The sequence below is a fragment of the Bos javanicus genome, chromosome 4 (genome assembly GCF_032452875.1).
Source record: "Bos javanicus breed banteng chromosome 4, ARS-OSU_banteng_1.0, whole genome shotgun sequence".
NCBI lineage: Eukaryota > Metazoa > Chordata > Mammalia > Artiodactyla > Bovidae > Bos > Bos javanicus.
In genome coordinates, this window is record NC_083871.1 from 31297207 (window position 1) to 31319530 (window position 22324).

At 43.2% G+C, this 22324-nt stretch overlaps 1 protein-coding gene across 2 annotated transcripts in view; it reads right to left on the reverse strand.

The window, feature by feature from the left end:
* The window catches only part of CDCA7L (cell division cycle associated 7 like), a 213438-nt gene that overhangs the window by 28919 nt on the left and 162195 nt on the right, over positions 1–22324 (reverse strand). The window contains exon 1 of one of the 2 annotated variants that reach the window (XM_061413688.1): positions 13579–13780. The exons of the other annotated variant lie outside the window; for it this stretch is intronic. Coding sequence (XP_061269672.1) covers positions 13579–13602 — 24 coding nt within the window. The 5' untranslated portion in view covers positions 13603–13780. Of the gene's footprint in view, positions 1–13578; positions 13781–22324 lie in introns of those variants that run through there. 2 annotated transcript variants of the gene reach the window in all.

Genomic DNA, 22324 nt, shown 5'->3' on the forward strand with positions numbered 1-22324 from the left:
TAGGAGACACGGGTTCAATCCTTGATCCAGGGAGATCCCACATGCCGTGCAGCAACCAAGCCCATGTACCACAGCTACTGAGCCTGTGCTCGAAAGCCCGGGAGCCACAACTACAGAGCTTGTGCGCTGCAACTTCTAAGCCCCGTGCTTCCTAGGGCCTGAGCGCCACAAGAGAAGCCACTGCAATGAGGAGCCTGTGCACTGCAGCTAGAGAGGAGCCCCTCAGTGAAACCAGAGAAAAGCCCACGCAGCTACCGAGACCCAGCCAAGCGAAAAGCAAGTAAATAATATTTTTTAAAAAAGAGTATTATGATCAATTGTATGTCAAAAAATTAGCTAGATGAAATGGGTAAAACACACAACCTTCCAAGACTGATTCCTCAAAACCAAAAAACCTAAGGAGATTTCTAACTAGTAAGAATTTGAATCAATAATGAAAAACCTCCCAACAAAGTAAATCCCAGGACCAGAAAAATTAACACCAATCCTTCTCAAATTCTTTAAAAAAAAAAAAAAAAGTGAAGGGGAGAAAACATTTCTTACCTCATTCTATGAGACTGGTTATTATTCTGACAGCAAAGCCAGACAAAGAACCTACAGGAAAAGTACAGAGCAGTAGCCCTTACGGTGCAAAATTCCTCAAAAAAAAGGCTGGCAAACCGAAGTCAGCAGCTCAGATTATACAAGATGACCAAGTGGGATATATTCTAGCATACAGTATGGTTCAACATATGAAAACCAATCAATGTAATGCAAACACATAATCATCTCAACTGATGCAGAAAAAGCATTTGACAAAATTCAGTATCTTTTCATGGTTTTAAAAAGTTCCACAAAGAATGGAAGGAATCATTATCAACCTAATAAAGGCCATATACGAAAACCCCACAGCTAATATACTCAATACTGGAAGACTTAACACTTTCTCCTATGATCAGGAACAAAACATCTACCTTCACCACTTCTATTCAACATAGTATTTGAGCAATTATCCAATGAAAATAAAAGGCATCCAAATTGGAAAGAAAGCACTGAAACTGTTTGCAGGTGATATAACTATGTAGAACATCTAAAGATCCCATAGAAACTGTCATCACTATTTAACAAATTCAAATCAAATCAGTAGCATTGCTATACACTAACAAGGAACAATCTGCAAAAATTCCATTTATCAGAGCATCAAAAAAAAAAAAAAAACCTCTTAGGGATTAACTTGGGCCATGAGGCTAAAGACTTACACAATGAAAACTATAAAAGACCACTGAATGAAATTAATGAAGACATAAATAAATAGAAAGATATCACATACTCATAAATTGGAAGACTTAATGTTGTTGAGATGACAACACTACCCAAAGCTATCTATATACCCAACGCAATCCTCATCAGAATCAGGGTAACACTTTTCTGCAAAAACAAAAAAGCCCTTCTTAAAATTCATGTGGAATCTCAAGAGGCCCTGAAAAATCAAAACAATCTTGAAAATGAAGAACCTCACTGGAGTAGTCACACTTAACTGATTTCAATACTTACTACAAAACTACACTAATCCAAACAGTAGAGTCCTAGCACAAAGATGGACTTTTAGATCAATGCAGTAAAACACAGCACCCCAAAACAAACCCTTGACTAGATGGTCAAATGACTTTTGACAAGGATCCTAAGACTGTTCAATGGGGAAAGGATAGTCTTCGACCAATGATGCTGGAAAAACTGAATTTCCACATACAAAGAATGAAGCTGAAACCTTATCTTACACCATCTAGAAAAACTAGAAATGCAAAGAATCTAAATGTTAAAAGCTAGAACTATAAAAACTCTTTCCTTCTTGGAAGAAAAGATAGAAAAATTTATGACTTGGCTATGGCACCAAATGCACAGACAATAATAGGAAAAGAATATAGATAAATTGGACTTCATCAAAATTAAAAAATTTTCTGCACTAAAGGATACTACCAAAAGAATGAAAAATACAACTAGAGAATTGGAGAAAATATTTGCAAATCATGTATTGATACAGGGTTAATATCCAGAAAATACAAAGAACTCTTACAGCACAACCAAACACCAATTTAAATATTAGCAAAAGGCTTAAGCAGATATTTCTCCAAATATATGCAGATGGCCAATAAGCAACTGAAAAGATGCTCAACATCACGAATCATTAGGGAAATGCAAATCAAGACCACAATGAGATATCACGTCACACCCATTAGGATGGCTATTATCAAAAAAATAGAAAATAAGTGTTTCTGAGTAAGCAGAGAAATTGGAACATTTGAGTACTGCTCAGTCAGTTCAGTTCAGTCGCTCATCGTGTCCGACTCTTTGCGACCCCATGCATCACAGCACACCAGGCCTCCCTGTCCATCCTCCCAACCAACTCCTGGAGTTCACTCAAACTCATGTCCATCAAGTCAGTGATGCCATCCAGCCATCTCATCCTCTGTCGTCCCCTTCTCATCCTGCCCCCAATCCCTCCCAGCATCAGGATCTTTTCAAATGGGTCAACTCTTCGCATGAGGTGGCCAAAGTACTGGAGTTTCAGCTTCAACATCAGTCCTTCCAATGAACACCCAGGACTGAGCTCCTTTAGAATGGGTTGGTTGGATCTCCTTGCAGTCCAAGGGACTCTCAAGAGTCTTCTCCAACACCACAGTTCAAAAGCATCAATTCTTTGGCGCTCAGCTTTCTTCACAGTCCAACTCCCACATCCATACATGACCACAGGAAAAACCATAGCCTTGACTAGATGAACCTTTGTTGGCAAAGTAATGTCTCTGTTTTTCAATATGCTATCTAGGTTGGTCATAACTTTCCTTCCAAGGAGTAAGCGTCTTTTAATTTCATGGCTGCAGTCACCATCTGCAGTGATTTGGAGCCCAGAAAAATAAAGTCTGACACTGTTTCCACTGTTTCCCCATCTATTTCCCATGAAGTGGTGGGACCGGATGCCATGATCTTCGTTTTCTGAATGTTGAGCTTGAAGCCAACTTTTTCACTCTCTACTTTCACTTCATCAAGAGGCTTTTTAGTTCCTCTTCACTTTCTGCCATAAGGTTAGTGGTTACGAAAAAGTGTGCAGCCACTGTGGCAAACAATATGATAGTTCCCCCCAAAATAAACACATAATTATCATACAATCCAGTCATTCCACTTTTAGGTATACATTCATAAGTATTAAAAGCAGAGATTCAAACTGATATTTTACACCAATGTTTATAGCAGCATTATTAAAGATGGCCAAAAGGTAGGAACAGCCCAAATGTCTATGCATGCATGAATGGATAATAAATAAAATGTAGCATATGCATACAATGGGTTATTATTCAGACTGTAAGAAGAGGTATCTTTGAACCTTGAAAATACACTAAATGAAATACATCAGACATGAAAGGACAAATACTGTATGCTTCCAGTGAAATTCACAGAAACACAAAGTGTTTCTGGGTGATTACTATGGACTGGAGGGAAGGAGAAGGAATGAAGAGAATTGTTTAAAGGGTACAGTTTCAGTTCAGGATGATGAAGAGGTTCTGGGTATGAACAGTGGTAATGGTTACAACAACAACGTGACTGAACTAAATGCCACTGAGTTATACATTTGAAAATGGTTAACATAGTAAAATTTATGTTATGTATATTCTGCCATCATAAAAAAAAAAAAGGCAGAGAAAAAAAAATCAATGCTATTTTTAAAAGAAAACGTAAGTGGGAGGAAACTAACAGACATGTCTGTATCTAGGGTTTCAAATAGCTGTTCAGAAGAGTAGCCTACGAACCAAACAAAGTTTTGGCAGATGTCCTGGGAGGGAATGGAGCCAAATCACTTGGGAAGTTCTGGGTAATTTCCTTTTCCAAAGGGTCAGCAGACAGGAAATGTGAAGCCAATGTTAAGACTTCAATGTACTCTAAAAGACTGATGATCAAATCAAACTAGTCTGCTCTCAGTGGTTTTCAACAAGCTGCTATTGACATTTTGGTGGCTTCTCCCTCTGGGACATTTCTGCCCTGCCTGATACAGGGCACTGACATCCCTGACCTCTGAAGCCCTGGCAACAGGCACATTCCCCGACTTTGGACAAGCCGAAAGTAGCCCACTTCTGTTACACCCATGACACCAGTTCACTCAGATTAGAACCACAGATTCCAAACTGAAACACACATGCCTCTGCGTGTCTGTCAGACAAGACAGATTACAAAGCAGCAGCAAACGATCCCACGTCTGAATGATCTAAAGCAAGAAAGCCTTCTTACACTACAGTCAGTGTCAGTGAGGTGCAGTAAATGCAAACGGGGAGGTCAGCCCAGGAGGGCACCTGACCCAGTCACAGCGTGATTACCAAAGAATTCCAGGGGCCACGAGGTCAGCCACGTCCACACAGTCAGCCCAGAGGACGTGCAGGAAATCCACAGGTGGACGCAGGAGTCTGGAGTACACGCGGGCAGGGGGGCACTGTCTTGGTAAGCCACTGTCCCTGTGCTCAAGGCAGACAAGCACTGACCAGACCTGCACACCCCTGCACACCCCACAGCCCAGCCCTGCACACTTTATAAAGGGAGCCTCTTGACACACTTCTGCCCTGCTAGGGGAAAACACGCTGAACAATCCCTGGGATGCCGGCCTGTGCAGGCAGCTGACACCACTTGGCTCCTGGCTTTGTGCCACGGTGAATGTACACACTCCCTAAGAGTGCATCCTTTCTCAGCTCCCAATTACAGCTGGGAAAGAGGCTCCCTTAGTACAATAACGATCACAAGGACAACTAGATGCTCTTTTCAGTGAATTTTTGAAGCTATCAGTGTGGGAAAAGAGAACAAGGCAGTTTTATACTTTTTTTTTAAGTCAGGTAAGGAAAACCTTCTGTAAGAGGTCATGTGCATGTATGAGAAAGGCTGGATGAGGCCCCACCAGCTTTTAACTATTAAAAAAAAAAAAACTCCCCAAATAAATCGGTGTGTGTGCATGCTCAGTATGACTCTTTGTGACCCCATGAACTGTAGCCTGTTAGGTTCCTCTGTCCATGGGGATTCTCCAGGCAAGAATACCAGAGTGGGTTGCCATGCCTTCCTCCAGGGGATCTTCCCAACACAGGGATCGGACCCTGCATTGTCTGGCGAATTCTTTACCACTGCCCCACCTGGGAAGCCCCACCCTCCCCCAACTGGGACCAACTGTTAGTAAAAAAAACAGAGAATTAAGAATAAACATGATTTTTAACAGTTTAGTATTGGCACAAAACCAGAAATATGGATCAGTGGAAAAGAACAATTAATCTTCAGCAAAGGAAGCAAGAATATACAATGGAGAAAAGAGAGTCTCTTCAGCAAGTGGTACTGGGAGAGGTGGACAGCCACCTGTAAGCCAGTGAAGTTAGAACACACCATCATACCATACAAGAAAACAAACTCAACGTGGCTTAAAGACTTAAGTTCAAGACACAAGACCATACAACTCCCAGAAGAGAAAACAGGCAAAACATTCTCTGACATAAATCACAGCGATGCTTTCTCATGTCAGTTTCCCAAACAACAGAAATAAAAGCAAAAATAAACAAATGGGACTTAATCGAACTTAAATGCTTTTGCACAGCAAATAAGCCATAAACAAAATGAAAAGGCAACTTACAAAATGGGAGAAAATATTTGCAAATGATGTTACCAAAGGTTTAATTCCCAAAATATACAACCCACCCACATTGCTCAATAAAAAAGAAAAAAACACAATTAAAAAATGTGCAGAAGACCTAAGTAGACATTTCTCCAAAGAAGGCATACAGACGGGCAACAGGCACATGAAAACATGCTCAACATGGCGAATTCTTAGAGAAATGCGAATCGAAACTATACAATGGGGCTGTCACCTCACACGAGTCAGAAGAGACACCTTTAAAAGTCTACAAATAATAAATCCTGGACAAAGTGTAGAGAAAAAGGAATCCCCCATACACTGTGGGTGGGAATGTAAATTGGTGCAGACATTTGGAAAACAGTATGGAAGTTTTCAAAAAACTGAAAATCCTGGCCATGTATCAGGAACAGATGAAAATGCTAATTAAAAAAAAATAGAACATTGTACCCCAGTGTTCACAGAGCACTGTTTACAACTGCCAAGACATGGAAGCACCTAAATGCCCACTGACACATGAATGGATAAAGAAGATGCGCTGTGTACACACACACAAATATTAGCCATAAATAATACTAAAGCAATGCCATTTGCAGCTACATGGATAGACCCTGAGATTATCATATTAAGTGAGGTTAGAAAAATAAAGACAAATACCATATGATATCATTTATATGTGAAATCTAAAATATGATGTAAATACACTTATTTATAAAACGGAAACAGACTCACAGACATAGAAAACAAACTGATGGTTACCAAAGGGGAAGGAGGTGGGGGAGGGATAAATCAAGAGTTTGGGATTTGCAAATATTGTGATTTTACATATATATAATAGAATTTATATAAAATAAACAAGGTCCTACTGAACAACACAGGGGACTACATTCAACATCCTAAAATAAACCATAATCAAAAGGATATGAAAAGGAATATACATCTGTATAACTAAATCACTCTGCTACAGCAAAGAAGAAACAACACTGCAAATCAACTATATGCCAATAAAAAATAAAAATTAAAAAATTAATGATTCTTCAACGCACTTTTATTTTTAACTTTCTATTTTAAACCAATGTTACTGGAGAACAAAATAAAGGGCACTAGGCATTTTGCATTAAAAAAATATTCTGAGAGATTTCAATATCAATGATAGCCCCCCTTGCCCCACTGCCCTCCACTTAACCACCCTCAGAGTCATGGAGCTTTAAGTAAAAGGATGGAGTAGGTTGGGGAGTGGGCAGTAGATATGTATTTCAGGGCTTATTAAAGGTACAAGTTCTAAATTTTATACTTGGCAGTTCCGTGCTGCTTAAGCTGGGGAGCTCAGTGACAGCCAGAGGGCTTTCAGGACCACAGGAGTGAACGGGGAGGGGAAGTTTTTTTCCCCAGAAGAATATTTTAAAATAGCATTCTTGATACAAACAAATAAAAACATATCATGGAATAGGCATGACTTTTAAAGACAAAACAAGATTAATAGGAACATCTCCTGCACAGGCAGAGTGAGACTGCACACCTCCAGGCCACTGGGGCAGGCACAAACGCCTCCACCATGAATTAGGCCAACAAAAATTTCCAGAAGCTCTGCTCCAGCCTGTCATAACTCATGCCTGCACTCACCATACACTGACAATCCTAAACTAACTTTCTTTAAAAAAAATTCAACAAATATTTAACAGCTATGATTTGCCAGGGGCTTCCCAGGTGGCACCAGTGTTGAAGAATCCACCTGCCAATGAAGGAGACTCAGGAGACAGGTTCGATCCCTAGGTCAGGAAGATCCCCTGGAGTGCGAAATGGCAACCTGCTCCAATATTCTTGCCTGGAAAATTCCATGGACTTAAAAGGCTGGCAGTCTGCAGTCTGTGGGGCCCCAAAGAGTCAGATGTGACTGAGCACACATATGCCAGGCCCTTCACTCACTGGGTAAGTACCATTTTGGCCTGCCACATGATTTGGGGTGATCAGCCATCACCCTGGGGTAAATCCAGGGGGATGGATTTGGGCTCTCCAAGGGGAGGAGGTGTCCACCAGCGGGCAGCCAAGGGAGGGCCAGGTCTTGTGCCAAAAAGACGCAAAGGCACTTGCCAGGTACACAGGATCCTCAGAAGCAGAGCTTTAAACATGGGGGGGGGGGGGCTGCCCACAAGCAGTGCTGCGGCTATGCAGGGTTTGGGGCAACAGGAGAGGGGGTCTCTGGGGAGGGATCCCTGGACTACGCCCAGCCCTGAGGATACCAGTTCAACTGGCAGGACAACCTGCGAAAGGTGTCACCACACACCTGATGGCCCATATTATACCGTTTTATGTGCAACATGCAACCAGAAAATGTCTAGATCTTAAGCGTACAGAGTGGTGACACTTTACAAACTGCACCATCTATTATCACCAGCACATCAAGAAAAACCTTTGTTTTTTAAGCTCTCAGAAACAGCTTTACAGTGAGTGAACCTACTGTTTGATCTCTAGACATCCACAACATCAAGGAAAACACATTTTCGGGAATGCCACCTAGAAGACAATTTACAGCCAAAATAAGCAAGACCAAAGAAGGCTTAGCTTGGGGGCTCTAAGTTCAGGATGAAAACAGTCATTATTCCAGGCCAGTTATCATGAGCCCTGATTCTAACTTGAGCACAAAGTACTTTCTATCAGCTAATACAACGAAAGGAGAAATGCCTTAGGAAGACAGTATGTGAGAGGTTCTCATCTACCGGCAATCAGGCCTGTTCTACCAAATAGTAAGTACATGATTAGGACAGCAATTAAGAACAGCGTTGTCTTCAACACAGGGCATATAGTATGTACCACCCCAAGACAGTCATTGCAAAGTTTCTTAAATGTATTTGTTAATAAATAAACATTTTTCAACAGAAAATACATAAAACACTCATCTGAATGAAAATGAAAACCATAAAGACCTCCAAGCTACTCAGAAAAATAGTATGGACAGTGCTAAAGAAAGCAGGATTCAAACAACAATCGTACTATAAAATTCAACAGCATACATAGAAGCTAAGCAAAAACGGTGACTGGACACAGGCAAACAGGGAAGGAAAAATAACGAGAAAATGATACCCAGGGAGAAGTGAGGTAGAGCAACAGTTCAGTTTCCTTTTCAGCTTCTGTGAACAGGGTGTTATTTGTACAACACAAAATTCATCTAAGTCAATCCTGTGTAAAAACTTTGTGGATCTTCTTCGTATTCCCAAGCCAACTTTTACAGCCAGCGCCCAAGAAATCCTGCTCAGAGCATAACTTGCCCAGTTCCTTAAAAAGAACTAGATGAGCTGCTGTTAATACCCCAGCTCTTCTCTTTAAAAGGAGGGACAAAGGTATGAGAAAACCCCACACCGCTGACACCTCCTTCTATTTACACAGTTTAAACTCCGTGTGTCCTTGATCATGTTAGCAGCAAGAGTCAGCCCCGTGCTCTGCAGACTGAGTTCTGATTCAGCTCTTTCACACTAGGCTCCTCCAAGCACATCAGTCTATTAGCCTTATCTTTAAAATGCAGATAATGCAACCTACTTCACATCACCACAGTGAGGATGAAATCTGTTAATGTTAAGTACCTAGCACAGCACGACTTTCCTTGGAGGGTGGGGAGAAAGATGACTCTTAAGGTCTTCTCCTACCCCCCAAACTGAAGGCCGCCAAGGTCTCCCAGCTCAGAGCAGGAGCCAGCTGAACTCTGTCCAAGAGCCAAGGAGCTCCAGAGTGATCTCTGACCGGGTCCTGGGAAAGAAGACTGTTTTATGTGTCTCTGTTTCTTCCACCAGAAGTGACGTAATGCTTAGCACCCAGCAGCCACTAAAAGAACTAAGCCAGTCAGGGGGACTTCGCTCATCCGCTGATGTTTATGATGGCAGAAAACCATCAACTACTTGAACCAAAATTCTGGCCTCTTTCACTGTGGGACTTCACAACCTACTTCTCTGCTCTCTACATAGGGCATTTACTACAATAGAAGAAAACTATCCTGGCATGTTAACTTCAGTTATATGCCAAGTATGCCTCTGAATGGTCCTATCTAAAAACTCCTACAGACCACTGCTTTTCAAAAAGAAAAAGAAAACGATCCCACAAATATTTTATCTCTATTCCTCCCCAGGGCTTCCCTGGTGGCTTGAATGGTAAAGAATCCACCTGCAAAGTGGGAGACTTGGGTTCAATCCCTGGGCAGGGAAGATCCCCTGGAGGAGGGCATGGCAACCCACTCTAGTATTCTTGCCTGGAGAATTCTTATGGACAGAGGAGCCTGGCGGGCTACAGTCCATGGAGTTGCAAAGAGTTGGACATGACCGAGCAACTAAGCACAGCACATTCTTCCCCGAGCAGCCTGTCTCAATTCCATTTTGATGCATAAAGCTATGTCCTTCACAAATCAAAACTGTATCTTGGAGGTAAAAATTCTATACTGTGGTTCACAGAGTAATAAGAGAATGCTTAAGGGCAGTTTAAAATCAGCATGCCTACGCGACTCTATCTGAATGACCTTTCCTTACTTTACTGCACTGTTCCTGAACTGTTTTAAGTCACACAAGTATCTTTCGGTCTTCTGTCCCATACACCTGACCGAATTGAAACTGCTGTGCTGAGGTTTCTCCCAACCACTGAGAATTCAGCTCTTTTGTTGAGGGGAGGTCAGCAGTACATCGAAAGGAAGAACAAGTGGCCTTTTAAACACGGGATTATTAAAATGACAGATCATTGTGCAGGTCTTCTAAGACGTCATAACTGACCGCCCTCTGTGACCAGTTTCCGGGGCTCTGGGCACATGTTTTAAGTCAGAGGATCAGATGAGTACACTTTGTGGCTGTGAGATCACCATCAGAAAAATTCCTGTGGGGAGGGAGGTGGGAGGGGACACATATGTCTATGGCCGATTCATACTGATGTATGGCAAAAAACCATTCAGATCAGATCAGATCAGTCGCTCAGTCGTGTCCGACTCTTTGCGACCCCATGAATCGCAGCACGCCAGGCTTCCCTGTCCATCACCAACTCCCAGAGTTCACTCAGACTCACGTCCATCGAGTCAGTGATGCCATCCAGCCATCTCATCCTCTGTCGTCCCCTTCTCCTCCTGCTCCCAATCCCTCCCAGCATCAGAGTCTTTTCCAATGAGTCAACTCTTCCCATGAGGTGGCCAAAGTACTGGAGTTTCAGCTTTAGCATCATTCCTTCCAAAGAAATCCCAGGGCTGATCTCCATGATAGTATAATTATCCTCCTTAAAATGAATACATGAATTTTTAAAAAAGATAAATTCCTTTCCTCATCCAGACAGCATGCTCATGCAATACATAAGAACATTTAGAATTATTTCCTTCTCTAAGGATCCCACAGGCACCCCAGTGCTAGAAGAGAGCAAAAAGATCACACCAACATTCAGGACCTCCCAGTCAGTCAGTTCAGTCACTCAGTCGTGTCCGACTCTTTGCGACCCCATGGACTGCAGCATGCCAGGCTTCCCTGTCCATCACCAACCCCCAGAGACTACTCAAACTCATGACCGTTGCGTCGGTGATGCCATCCAACCGTTTCATCCTCTGTTGTCCCCTTCTCCTCCTGCCTTCAATCTTACCCAGCATCAGGGTCTTTTCCAATGAGTCAGTTCTTTGACTCCCAGGCTCTCTGCAAGAAAGCCGAGGCGGTCCCACCCTCCAGCTCCTGCCAGCTTCTCTGCTGAGTGCTCTCAGTAAGGGACCATCCCCTAGGCTTTACTGGGCATCATTCCCATCACTCAATACAAAAGCACAAAGACACAGTGGTCAGCCCAACAAGGACTAGGTGTGATCACTGTCAAAGGACATCAAATCTGACACACTGGTGAAGTCGCAGAAAAGCAGAGGCTAGAAGGGGGTCCACAGACTTTAAACAAATGTCTTGTCTCCTCCCTGCCTACTTCCCTTTACTCAGAACACTGGGCCTAAGCTGCTTTCTTTACTGAAGCCCCTTCCAGCTCTGCACTTTGCAAGGGATGGAAATTATCTGCTGCACATGTGGGATTAAAACCCGCTGCACACTGGGCTGAGCCTCCCTTCAGGGTGTGCTGGAGTGCCCACCTTGCTGCTCTGTGCAAGAGGTGGGGGTACAGGGAAGAGCCACATGAATTCAACACCTTGCTGGGCCTGAAATGTCCATTAAGTGCTTTTATTCGCAGTCACCCGGCCACCCGGTAGAATCATTCTCCACTCAGATAAGACTATAATATGCTCACACTTAAACTATGATGAACACTTCCACTGAAAAATATCCTAACACATCTTAATTTGCACTGCCAATTAGGAGGTCTTCTGAGATGGAGGGGAAAAAAAAAACAAACTTGATCATATTACAAAAAGTAACTTGCCCTAATGGGTGCATAACAGCTCTGATATAATTGGTGGCTTACCTCCACCTGTACACGTGGTTAAATAGTATTAACACTATGGAAAATTAGCCTCATTATTTGACAGTAAAGTGTTCATTTCCAAGTACACATTCTGGGACATTTAAAATTTCCTAAGCAGGAACTGTTATGTTGCACCACCAGAACAACAGGTCTTAGGAAGGATACACCATCAAGATACATTTTCTGACGAAATTCACAAGGGGCTGGAAGCGCCTTACAGAAGGGCTTAAATCCTGGAGAAACCCAAACCTCCTAAAAGCCTAGGATACTAATTGTATAGTGAGGGCCAGCGGTAAACATAAAAACATTAACTAAGCCTGTCCCACCCCTTCTTGAGTTAGTTTTCCTTGTTTTTAATACCTCCCTTCATTGGAGAAGTTTAAAAATACTCCTCAAAAACGTTCACATCAGTAGATTTTTCTCAAGTGTCCACTTTCAGGAAGCCTTTCAGAAATCATCAAATGGCCATAGTGACCATCGGTGGCGGGACTGTGCGGCCAGACCCAGGCAGGTGGCAGCGTCAGGGCTCAGGTACCACCTTCCACGTCAGGTCTGCCAATTCTAGGAGAGGCCCAGTCCCCAGGTGGAGAAAGGAAGTGAACACCAGCCCAAGGTAAGGAGGAAGCAGTGAAAGAGGTGTTCACAAAGGCAAGAAAACCCCCAAGCCTCACACAAAGCATCTTTCGGGATCTCAGGAGCTACTTCCTTCCCTTTCTAAAACTTTTATTTTTAGTACATTTGAAAAAATTTTTGCTGCTTACCTCTGAATAAAATCTGTGTATTCGTTACTAGAAAGTAGAGAGAAGCGTTTTTTACAAAGTCAAAAAGAAAACTGAAGCGAAGGCTACTTTGCCACCACCCATTGTAACACTTGGAACCTTGATAATGAAAATTTTAAGAAAGACCTAGTTAAAACCACGATGGGTAACTAGGGTGTTGCTGTATATATGATTTGGATCTTGGGGCTTTTTGTTTTTGAACCTGGACTAATGACGGTGCCAGTTCCCCCAAACAGTTAACAAGTTCCTTGAAAACAATTACAAAAATTCTAGAATACAAAAGCCATTCGTTACAAACTCCATTATCCAAGTTGAACTGCCTAATCCTCGACTGCTTTTTTTGTTTTAGAAAATTACACTTAAACTTACTTAACTCCGTACCAATCCCAGAGAGTGGGGTGCGCGCACAGAAAAAGCTTCCCCCTCCCCGTCCCACGAGCACTGCAAATGCAGTCGCTGAGTCCCTGCGGCCTCGCAGCCGGCACTGCCCTCCAGTGCGTCCACTCCGGGGGCTCCCGGCCGCAGCAGCACGGCCTGCGACCCCGGAGGTCCCACCCGAGACGGCGGTGAGCGCCCGCGTGGGGCGCACCCGGCCTCTCCGTGCCCCGAGAACACCCGTCACCCACCGCACACACCTGCGGGGCACGCCCGCTCCACAACCAGGCAGCCGAGGGCCACGTTTCCAGCCCAAGGCGGGGAGCAGAGCCAGGCGCAAAGACAAGGCAGACGTGGGCGCGTCCGGACTGCGGCGGGCGGCCAGACCCTCACCTGCGAGCGAGTCGCCAACGCCATCCTTCCCCACGGGACTCCGGCCTCCTCCCAGCACGCGGCCACGGGAACCTGGCTCTCCAGGGGCCCGGCGCACGGAGAACGCCCGCGGCCGCGTTGCACGCTCGCCCCGCCCGGAGCTCCGGCGGGCCGGGGGAGGGGCGCACTCGGCGCCCGGGACAGGGGGAGCGCCCCGCGCCGCTCACTCGCCCCGCCGCGCCCGCCCGCGAGCTTCCGCTTACACAACCCAAACTTCGCGACCGACGGATTTCGCGTCTCAGGCGGCGCAAGAAGGGCTGCAGCCGGGGGCCACCCGAGGTGGCTGCCAATCTGGGGGCGCCGGGCTCCCCCCTGCAGCGGAGGGAGGGAGTGGAGCCGTCCGGCCGGGTTTCGCGCGGGAGAAATGAGAGGGGGCAGTCCCGGCGCAGCCTCCAGCTGGCACGCCCGACTGCGGCGCCCGCCAGATCTTTGCACGGTTTATTCCAGGTAGTACCCTGGAGTGCAGAGCCTCTGAAGCAACGAGTGTCTCAGAGCAGGGAAAGCATTTTAGGGCTGCCTCAGAACTTGTTTTGTTTCGTAGTTGTAAAGGGGCGGGGTTCCGACGCCTCTCAAAACATTGGCTTCAGGGCTCACTTCACAAGACCGGTAACCCAGGCCCCTGAGGGTCGGCAACTGCAAGCCTCCCTGGAACTTCAGACGGCCCGTTCTACACCACTGTACCTGTAGGCCTTGCTGCCCCACTAGACACTTTTACAGGTCAGGAAGACTGACAGATATTGCCTGAGCAGTTACTACTGTGTGTCAGGCGCTGTGTACACAAGCTGGGACAAAAAACAGGCCCCTGCTCTGTTGGAGTTTACAGGCAGGGAGCCAGCCACTGACCGTGATATAAATGTAGTAATGATGTAATTATAATTTGATTAATAATGAATCCACTTTAGTGATTATTAACCTTTACTTAATAATAATGGTGATAATTTCAATAATAGTGATGCAAATAAATGTAAATGTGTTGTTACAATAGATGCCAGAAGTGAAAGGTAAGTGGTTCTATGGTCCTGTAAAATAGGGGGACTTAATTTGGCTAAGGTCAGGGAAGACTGGAGTTAAAGTATGAAGAGAGAAGAATTAAGCTGGTAGATGTTTTGGAAGCCTTGAAACAGGTATTAGGGAAGGTGGTAGATAAATTTTCCTGAAGTCATAGCAGGTTTTACCACAAAGCTTCTCTAAATAGTTGACTCTACAGATGTTTTGTTTTAATGTGTATTTTTTGACCTTCCTACACTGTTGGTGGGAATGTAAATTGGTGCAGTCACTACAAACGGTGGTATGAAGGTTCCTTTGAAAACTAAAAATAGAATAACTGTATGATCCAGCAGTCCCATTCCTGGACATATATCTGGAGAAAATTCTAATTCAAAGAGATACATGCTCCCCAGTGTTCACTGAAGCAGTATTTACAATAGTCAAGACATGTAAGTAACCTAAATGTTCCTTGACAGATGAATGGATAATGTAGTATTTATATACAATGGAACAATACTAAGCCATAAAAAGAACAAAATAATGCCATTTGCAGCAACATGGATGGACCTAGAGATGATCATACTAAGTGAAGTCAGAGACAAACATCATGTTATCATTTATATGTGGAATCTTAAAAAATGATACAAATGAACTTATGTACAAAACAAACGGATTCACAGACAGAAAAACTTACAGTTACCAAAGGGGAAAGGGGGGATAAATTAGTAGGAATTTAACAGATACACACTCAGTTCAGTTCAGTCACTCAGTCGTGTCCAACTCTCTGTGACCCCATGAAGCGCAGCACGCCAGGCCTCCCTATCCATCACCAACTCCCGGAGTTCACTCAGACTCACGTCCATCGAGTCAGTGATGCCATCCAGCCATCTCATCCTCTGTCGTCCCCTTCTCCTCCTGCCCCCAAGCCCTCCCAGCATCAGAGTCTTTTCCAATGAGTCAACTCTTCACATGAGATGGCCAAAGTACTGGAGTTTCAGCTTTAGCATCTATCCTTCCAAAGAAATCCCAGGGCTGATCTTCAGAATGGCCAGGGTGGATCTCCTTGCAGTCCAAGGGACTCGCAAGAGTCTTCTCCAACACCACACTTCAAAAGCATCAATTCTTCGGCGCTCAGCCTTCTTCACAGTCCAAATCTCACATCCATACATGACCACAGGAAAAACCATAGCCTTCACTAGACAGACCTTTGTTAGCAAAGTAATGTCTCTGCTTTCGAATATGCTGTCTAGGTTGGTCATAACTTTCCTTCCAAGGAGTAAGCGTCTTTTCATTTCATGGCTGCAATCACCATCTGCAGTGATTTTGGAGCCCAGAAAAATAAAGTTTGACACTGTTTCCACTGTTTCCCCATCTATTTCCCATGAAGTGATGGGACCGGATGCCATGATCTTTGTTTTCTGAATGTTGAGCTTTAAGCCAACATTTTCACTCTCCACCTTCACTTTCATCAAGAGGCTTTTGAGTTCCTCTTCACTTTCTGCCATAAGGGTGGTGTCATCTGCATATCTGAGGTTACTGATATTTCTCCTGGCAATGATACACACTACTACATAAAAAATAGATAACCAACAAGGACCTACTGTATAGCACTGGGAACTGTATCCAATACCTTGTAATACCCTACAATGAAAAGATATGTAGACAGATTTATATATGGGTATACCTGAATCATTTTGCCTACACCTGAGACTAACACATCATAAATCAACTATACTTCAATTTTTAATAAGGAAGGAAAAAATACTGTATTTGGAGGGGAAAAAACCCCACAACTCCCCAGACTGTAGAAATCCCAAAGTTGTTACTTTGGGATTTATCCTTTTTTACTTGGAATAATCAAGTTTTTATATACTAGTGCTAAGACTAAATCACATTTGTGATAGCAGAAAATCTATGGACTTGAGGCAGCTACAGGTCTGTTGAGTCCATTAAGTTTCCAGGTGATTCTAATGAACAGGTATATTTGAGAACCATTGCTGTAGTCTAGTTTGGCCTTTGCACAGTGAGGTCTTAAGATCAACAGTATCAGTATCACCTGAGCTCTGGCAAAGAAATCCAAATTAGTGGGCCTCACCTCTTTACTGTATTGCAAACTCTGGGGGTGGGGCCCAGCAATCTGAGTTATGCTCACGTTCAGTTGATTCTGATCCTTATTTAAAGAACCACAATGGTTATAATCTAAGTCAACTGCTGGGTGACTTTAGAACTAATCATTGAGCTTCCTTTTTTTTAATCTGTAAAATGGGGATACTGCATATCTGCCCAATCCATGCAACAGTATTTCTACAAAAATGAATACATGTAGTATCAGATGTGATCGTATTTTGAAAAGGCTAGGGTGGTGGACAGTTGTGAAGAGTATCAGTAGTGATAATCCTGCCATTTATTGAATACCACGTTCTAGGAACTATTTATGCCATATTTCACTCAGTCATCGCTACAAACATCTGATGTACATAATCCTATCCTCATTTTTCAAATGAGAAAACAGGCTTTGAGGGTTTAAAAAACCTTGCTCAAGGTGACCTAGCAGAGCCGAGTTAGAACTCGGATGAGCTTTATATGCCTCTCTTTGCCTTTATTCGGGTAGCCTGGTGCTCTGGAGAGGGTGAGTAATGGCAATAAAACAAATTTACATTTGAATTAAGGAAATAGGAATGAGGTTCCTTACGTACTATCATCCCAATCTACTGATTTACTGTGCCTGTGACTCTGGTTTATTCTCCCCATTTGTTTCTGAAATTTTTTTTTCATTGAAAGGTCACTTTTAGTAAGTTTTAGCAAAAATAATCAATGAGCAATCGCTAATAAGAATTGGAGTTTTATTTGAGTCAAACTGAAAGACTACAGCCTGGAAGCTCGTTTCCCAGATTACTCTGAGAAATTGCTCTGGAGAAGCAGGGGTTTTTTAGTCAGTTTTAAATTCTGTCAGAACAAAGAACAAACTTTAAGTCAATCAGGAATACACCTCTCCAAGGTTTCAAATAAACCAGACCAGCACGCACACATATACAGCACGCACAGAATGGCCTTGGCACCTAAGAAGGAAGTCTCTATCAAGTGAGTCCTAGCATTGGCATTCCAGGATGAAGGGCGTTTAATCCTTATTTTTAACATGGGTGTTCTTTACTTCAGGTCAAGGTATCCTTTTCATTGATAAGTTAAACAGTTACAATCTATGTTTGATAGGCCACAAACAGGCTATTTTAGTTAGCATAAAATTCAAGTTAACTCATTTATAAGCCAGAATGACTTCCCCATACCTCAATATGTGAAATTTTCTTTCATCACATATACTCCTGCACTCTTTACAAGAGTCTTCTTCCCCTCACCCCACCCCACCCCCTTGTCTCTCTGTTCCAAAGTCCACACATGGTCAGGACATTAACATGGCTAAATTGTCCCATGTGGTAACTTCAGCTGATAATCTGATCACCTTGTCTTTCATGGCTTTTGACAGTGACCTACTTATCACATCTGGATTCTTCTACAACTGTTGAGTGCAAATGAGTTCCTGACCTTGCTAACTGGAGCCCAGCCCTGGAAAATTTCTGACAGCATAAAATTCAAGGTCTCATCTTAAGACTTAAATAATGAAAACAATAACCACAAATTCCCAGTTGGGTTCAGGAGACAGACTACAGCACAACCTTTCTGACAGTTACTTCCAAAGTAAATCCCAACTGTCTATGAAATGGTCAAGAGGCCACCTACTCTGAAAGCAGGTTGAATACGGCTTGTTAACAGAATGTCATTTTGCAGGCATAGCCTTACCACACTCCTCTACTGAACACAAGATGCACTGTTTCAATCAGACTCTGACCAAAGAAGCTAAATGTTATATTTTGAGGCAAGTTTTTTGTTTGTTTTTTAAGAAAAGCAACATACCAGCCCCCTTGTCTCTTTTCTACAATTGTTCCCTCTCCATCCCTTCTCTCCACTTTCTTCCTAAACTCTCCAAATTGTCAGGCACTTTATCTACCAGAGCTTACAGTTCTCCACAGGGCTCAAGAAAGGCTGAGAGGATTTCTTACGTAAAGAGAAATCATTTTTGCAATTCCTTAGCAAAGTTCAAAGATGTGATGGCCAGAAGCTACTATACTTGATTCTCGAAATACACTTACCCCATTGTTGGAAGAAAAGCGAAGCAATCAAACAGAAACCAAGATAACAATAATAATAAACTGTGGAGGTCTACTTCCTCAGAAACTGCTCATGTTCTATAGGCTATTAGTGCCTGAAATGTACTCATGGCCTAAAAACCATGTTCTAAGAAAAGGTAAAAAAGTGTCTATATTACACCAAAAAGGGAATTCAGCCACAAGGTAGAAACTGAAGAGGAAGGCAATCCAAGCAGACCATTTACTTGGTATCATAAATTTATCTTTTGCTTTCTACTACTCCCATTAAAGGGAAAAAAGGAATCTGCTGTATGACCCAGGGCTCAAACCGGGGTTGATAACAACCTAGAGGGGTGATGGTGAGGGAGGTGGGAGGGATGTTCAAGCGGGAGGGAACATGGGTAAAGTTATAGCTGATTCATGTTGATAGAAACCAATGCAGTACTGTAAAGCAATTATCCTTCACTTAAAAATCAAAAAGAAAAAAGGGCGGGACAAACTAAACTACTGAAATGCATTAGGCAAAAGTCACAGGCTAAAATCAGCAGTTCTGAAGTTTAACTTCTGAGTAAAACTGTAAGTGCTTGAAAGTGTTTAAGTGTCTTTAACTCTCATCAGATCTTTTAACTAAAACCCTGGAATTGAGCCAAGTCCTTTGTGGTAATAGCCCCTGCTCCAGCATCTTGATTGCCCAACATGGCTGCTGAGCAACCCCATTCCAGATCTCAGCAGGCATCTGGTCACTGGAGATCTCTAACAACCACTCCCTCTCCCACTTAGAGCTTCAAATAAACACTGAGATTATTATAGGCTCACATTGAAGGGGTTCACAACAGAACATCCCAAATATGTCACTTAGGCATATTGATTATTTTGAATTAAAGTTATTTGAGAAAAAGCCAGTCCAAGAAGAACAAGCTGACCCTCCTTTGTTCCCCTGAGAGCAGAAAACAAAACTCCCACAGGAAGGAGTCCTCCCCACTCAAAGGAGGGAGGGCATCTTACACAGAGATAGGGAAAGGGCAGAGGAAGCTGTGTAAACAAACTCTTGTTACTTCTTCATTAGTCTGCTACTCGAAGCCCAAACCCTTTTGTCAAATCTTCATAACTGATTCTTCACCTAAAAAGGTATATAATAGCCTGCTTCAGTCACTTCTGCCCTGCCATACCCATGAGACCTACATACATAAAAAATTAAGTTTGGGTTTTTGTTGTCTTGTGTCAATTTAATGATTATACCAGCCAAAAGAACCAAAAGCAACAGAAGAGAAATTTCCCTTCCCTGCAACATGCAGTTGTAAGAAATAATTCAGAGAGATTCTATGTACCTTTTGCCCAATTTCTCCTAACAGTAACATTTTGAGAAACTATAGTACACTGTCCCATCCCGGATACAGTTCACTAATCCAATTCCGATTTCCCCAGCTTAACCTGCACCTGTGTGTGTGTGTTTAGACCTATACAGTTTTATAACACGTACAGATTTGTGCATCCGCCACCACCACAGTCAAAATACTGAGCACTTCTAACACCACAAAGATCTGTCATGTGGCCCTTTTATAACCAGGTCCTCCTCATATCCACCTATCCCCCACCCATACCCTGACTTCCTTCCCCTGATAACCACTAATCTATTCGCCATTTCTAAAATGTTATAATTTCAAAAATGTTACATAACCTTTTGGAGAACAGTATGTCAGCTTTTGCAATTAGCTTGTCAAATTCAGCACAATTCTCTGGGGATTAATCCAAACAGTCAGATCAGATCAGATCAGTCGCTCTGTCGTGTCCAACTCTTTGCGACCCCATGAATCGCAGCACGCCAGGCCTCCCTGTCCATCACCAACTCCCGGAGTTCACTCAGACTCACGTCCATCGAGTCAGTGATGCCATCCAGCCATCTCATCCTCTGTCATCCCCTTCTCCTCTTGCCCCCAATCCCTCCCAGCATCAGAGTCTTTTCCAATGAGTCAACTCTTCGCATGAGGTGGCCAAAGTACTGGAGTTTCAGCTTTAGCATCATTCCTTCCAAAGAAATCCCAGGGCTGATCTCCTTCAGAATGGACTGGTTGGATCTCCTTGCAGTCCAAGGGACTCTCAAGAGTCTTCTCCAACACCACACTTCAAAAGCATCAATTCTTCAGTGCTCAGCCTTCTTCACAGTCCAACTCTCACATCCATACATGACCACAGGAAAAACCACAGCCTTGACTAGACGGACCTTTGTTGGCAAAGTAATGTCTCTGCTTTTGAATATGCTATCTAGGTTGGTCATAACTTTGCTTCCAAGGAGTAAGTGTCTTTTAATTTCATGGCTGCAGTCACCATCTGCAGTGATTTTGGAGCCCAGAAAAATAAAGTCTGACACTGTTTCCACTGTTTCCCCATCTATTTCCCATGAAGTGATGGGACCGGATGCCATGATCTTTGTTTTCTGAATGTTGAGCTTGAAGCCAACTTTTTCACTCTCCACCTTCACTTTCATCAAGAGGCTTTTGAGTTCCTCTTCACTTTCTGCCATAAGGGTGGTGTCATCTGCATATCTGAGGTTATTGATATTTCTCCCGGCAATCTTGATTCCAGCTTGTGCTTCTTCCAGTCCAGCGTTGCTCATGATGTACTCTGCATATAAGTTAAATAAACAGGGTGACAATATATAGCCTTGACATACTCCTTTTCCTATTTGGAACCAGTCTGTTGTTCCATGTCCAGTTCTAACTCTTGCTTCCTGACCTGCATACAAATTTCTCAAGAGGCAGATCAGGTGGTCTGGTATTCCCATCTCTTGAAGAATTTTCCACAGTTTATTGTGATCCACACAGTCAAAGGCTTTGGCATAGTCAATAAAGCAGAAATAGATGTTTTTCTGGAACTCTCTTGCTTTTTCAATGATCCAGCAGATGTTGGCGATTTGATCTCTGGTTCCTCTGCCTTTTCTAAAACCAGCTTGAATATCTGGAAGTTCACAGTTCACATATTGCTGAAGCCTGGCTTGGAGAATTTTGAGCATTACTTTACTAGCGTGTAAGATGAGTGTAATTGTGTGGTAGTTTGAGCATTCTTTGGCATTGCCTTTCTTTGGGATTGGAATGAAAACTGACCTTTTCCAGTCCTGTGGCCACTGCTGAGTTTTCCAAATTTGCTGGCATATTGAGTGCAGCACTTTCACAGCATCATCCTTCAGGATTTGGAATAGCTCAACTGGAATTCTATCACCTCCACTAGCTTTGTTCATAGTGATGCTTTCTAAGGCCCACTTGACTTCACATTCCAGGATGTCTGGCTCTAGGTCAGTGATCACACCATCATGATTATCTGGGTTGTGAAGCTATCAAACAGTCTGCTTCTTTTTATTTCTGAGTAGTAGTCCATGGTATGTACATACCACAGGTTTTAACCATTCACCTGTGGAAAGACATCTGGGCTGACTTTAGTTTGGAGGTATTGCAGATAAGGCTGCTATGAACATTTATGTGAACGCAGTTTTCATTTCTCTGAAATAAATGCCCAGGAGTACTCTCACTGGGTCCTGTGGTACCTACAAGTTTAGTTTTATATGAAACTGACAGACTTTTCCA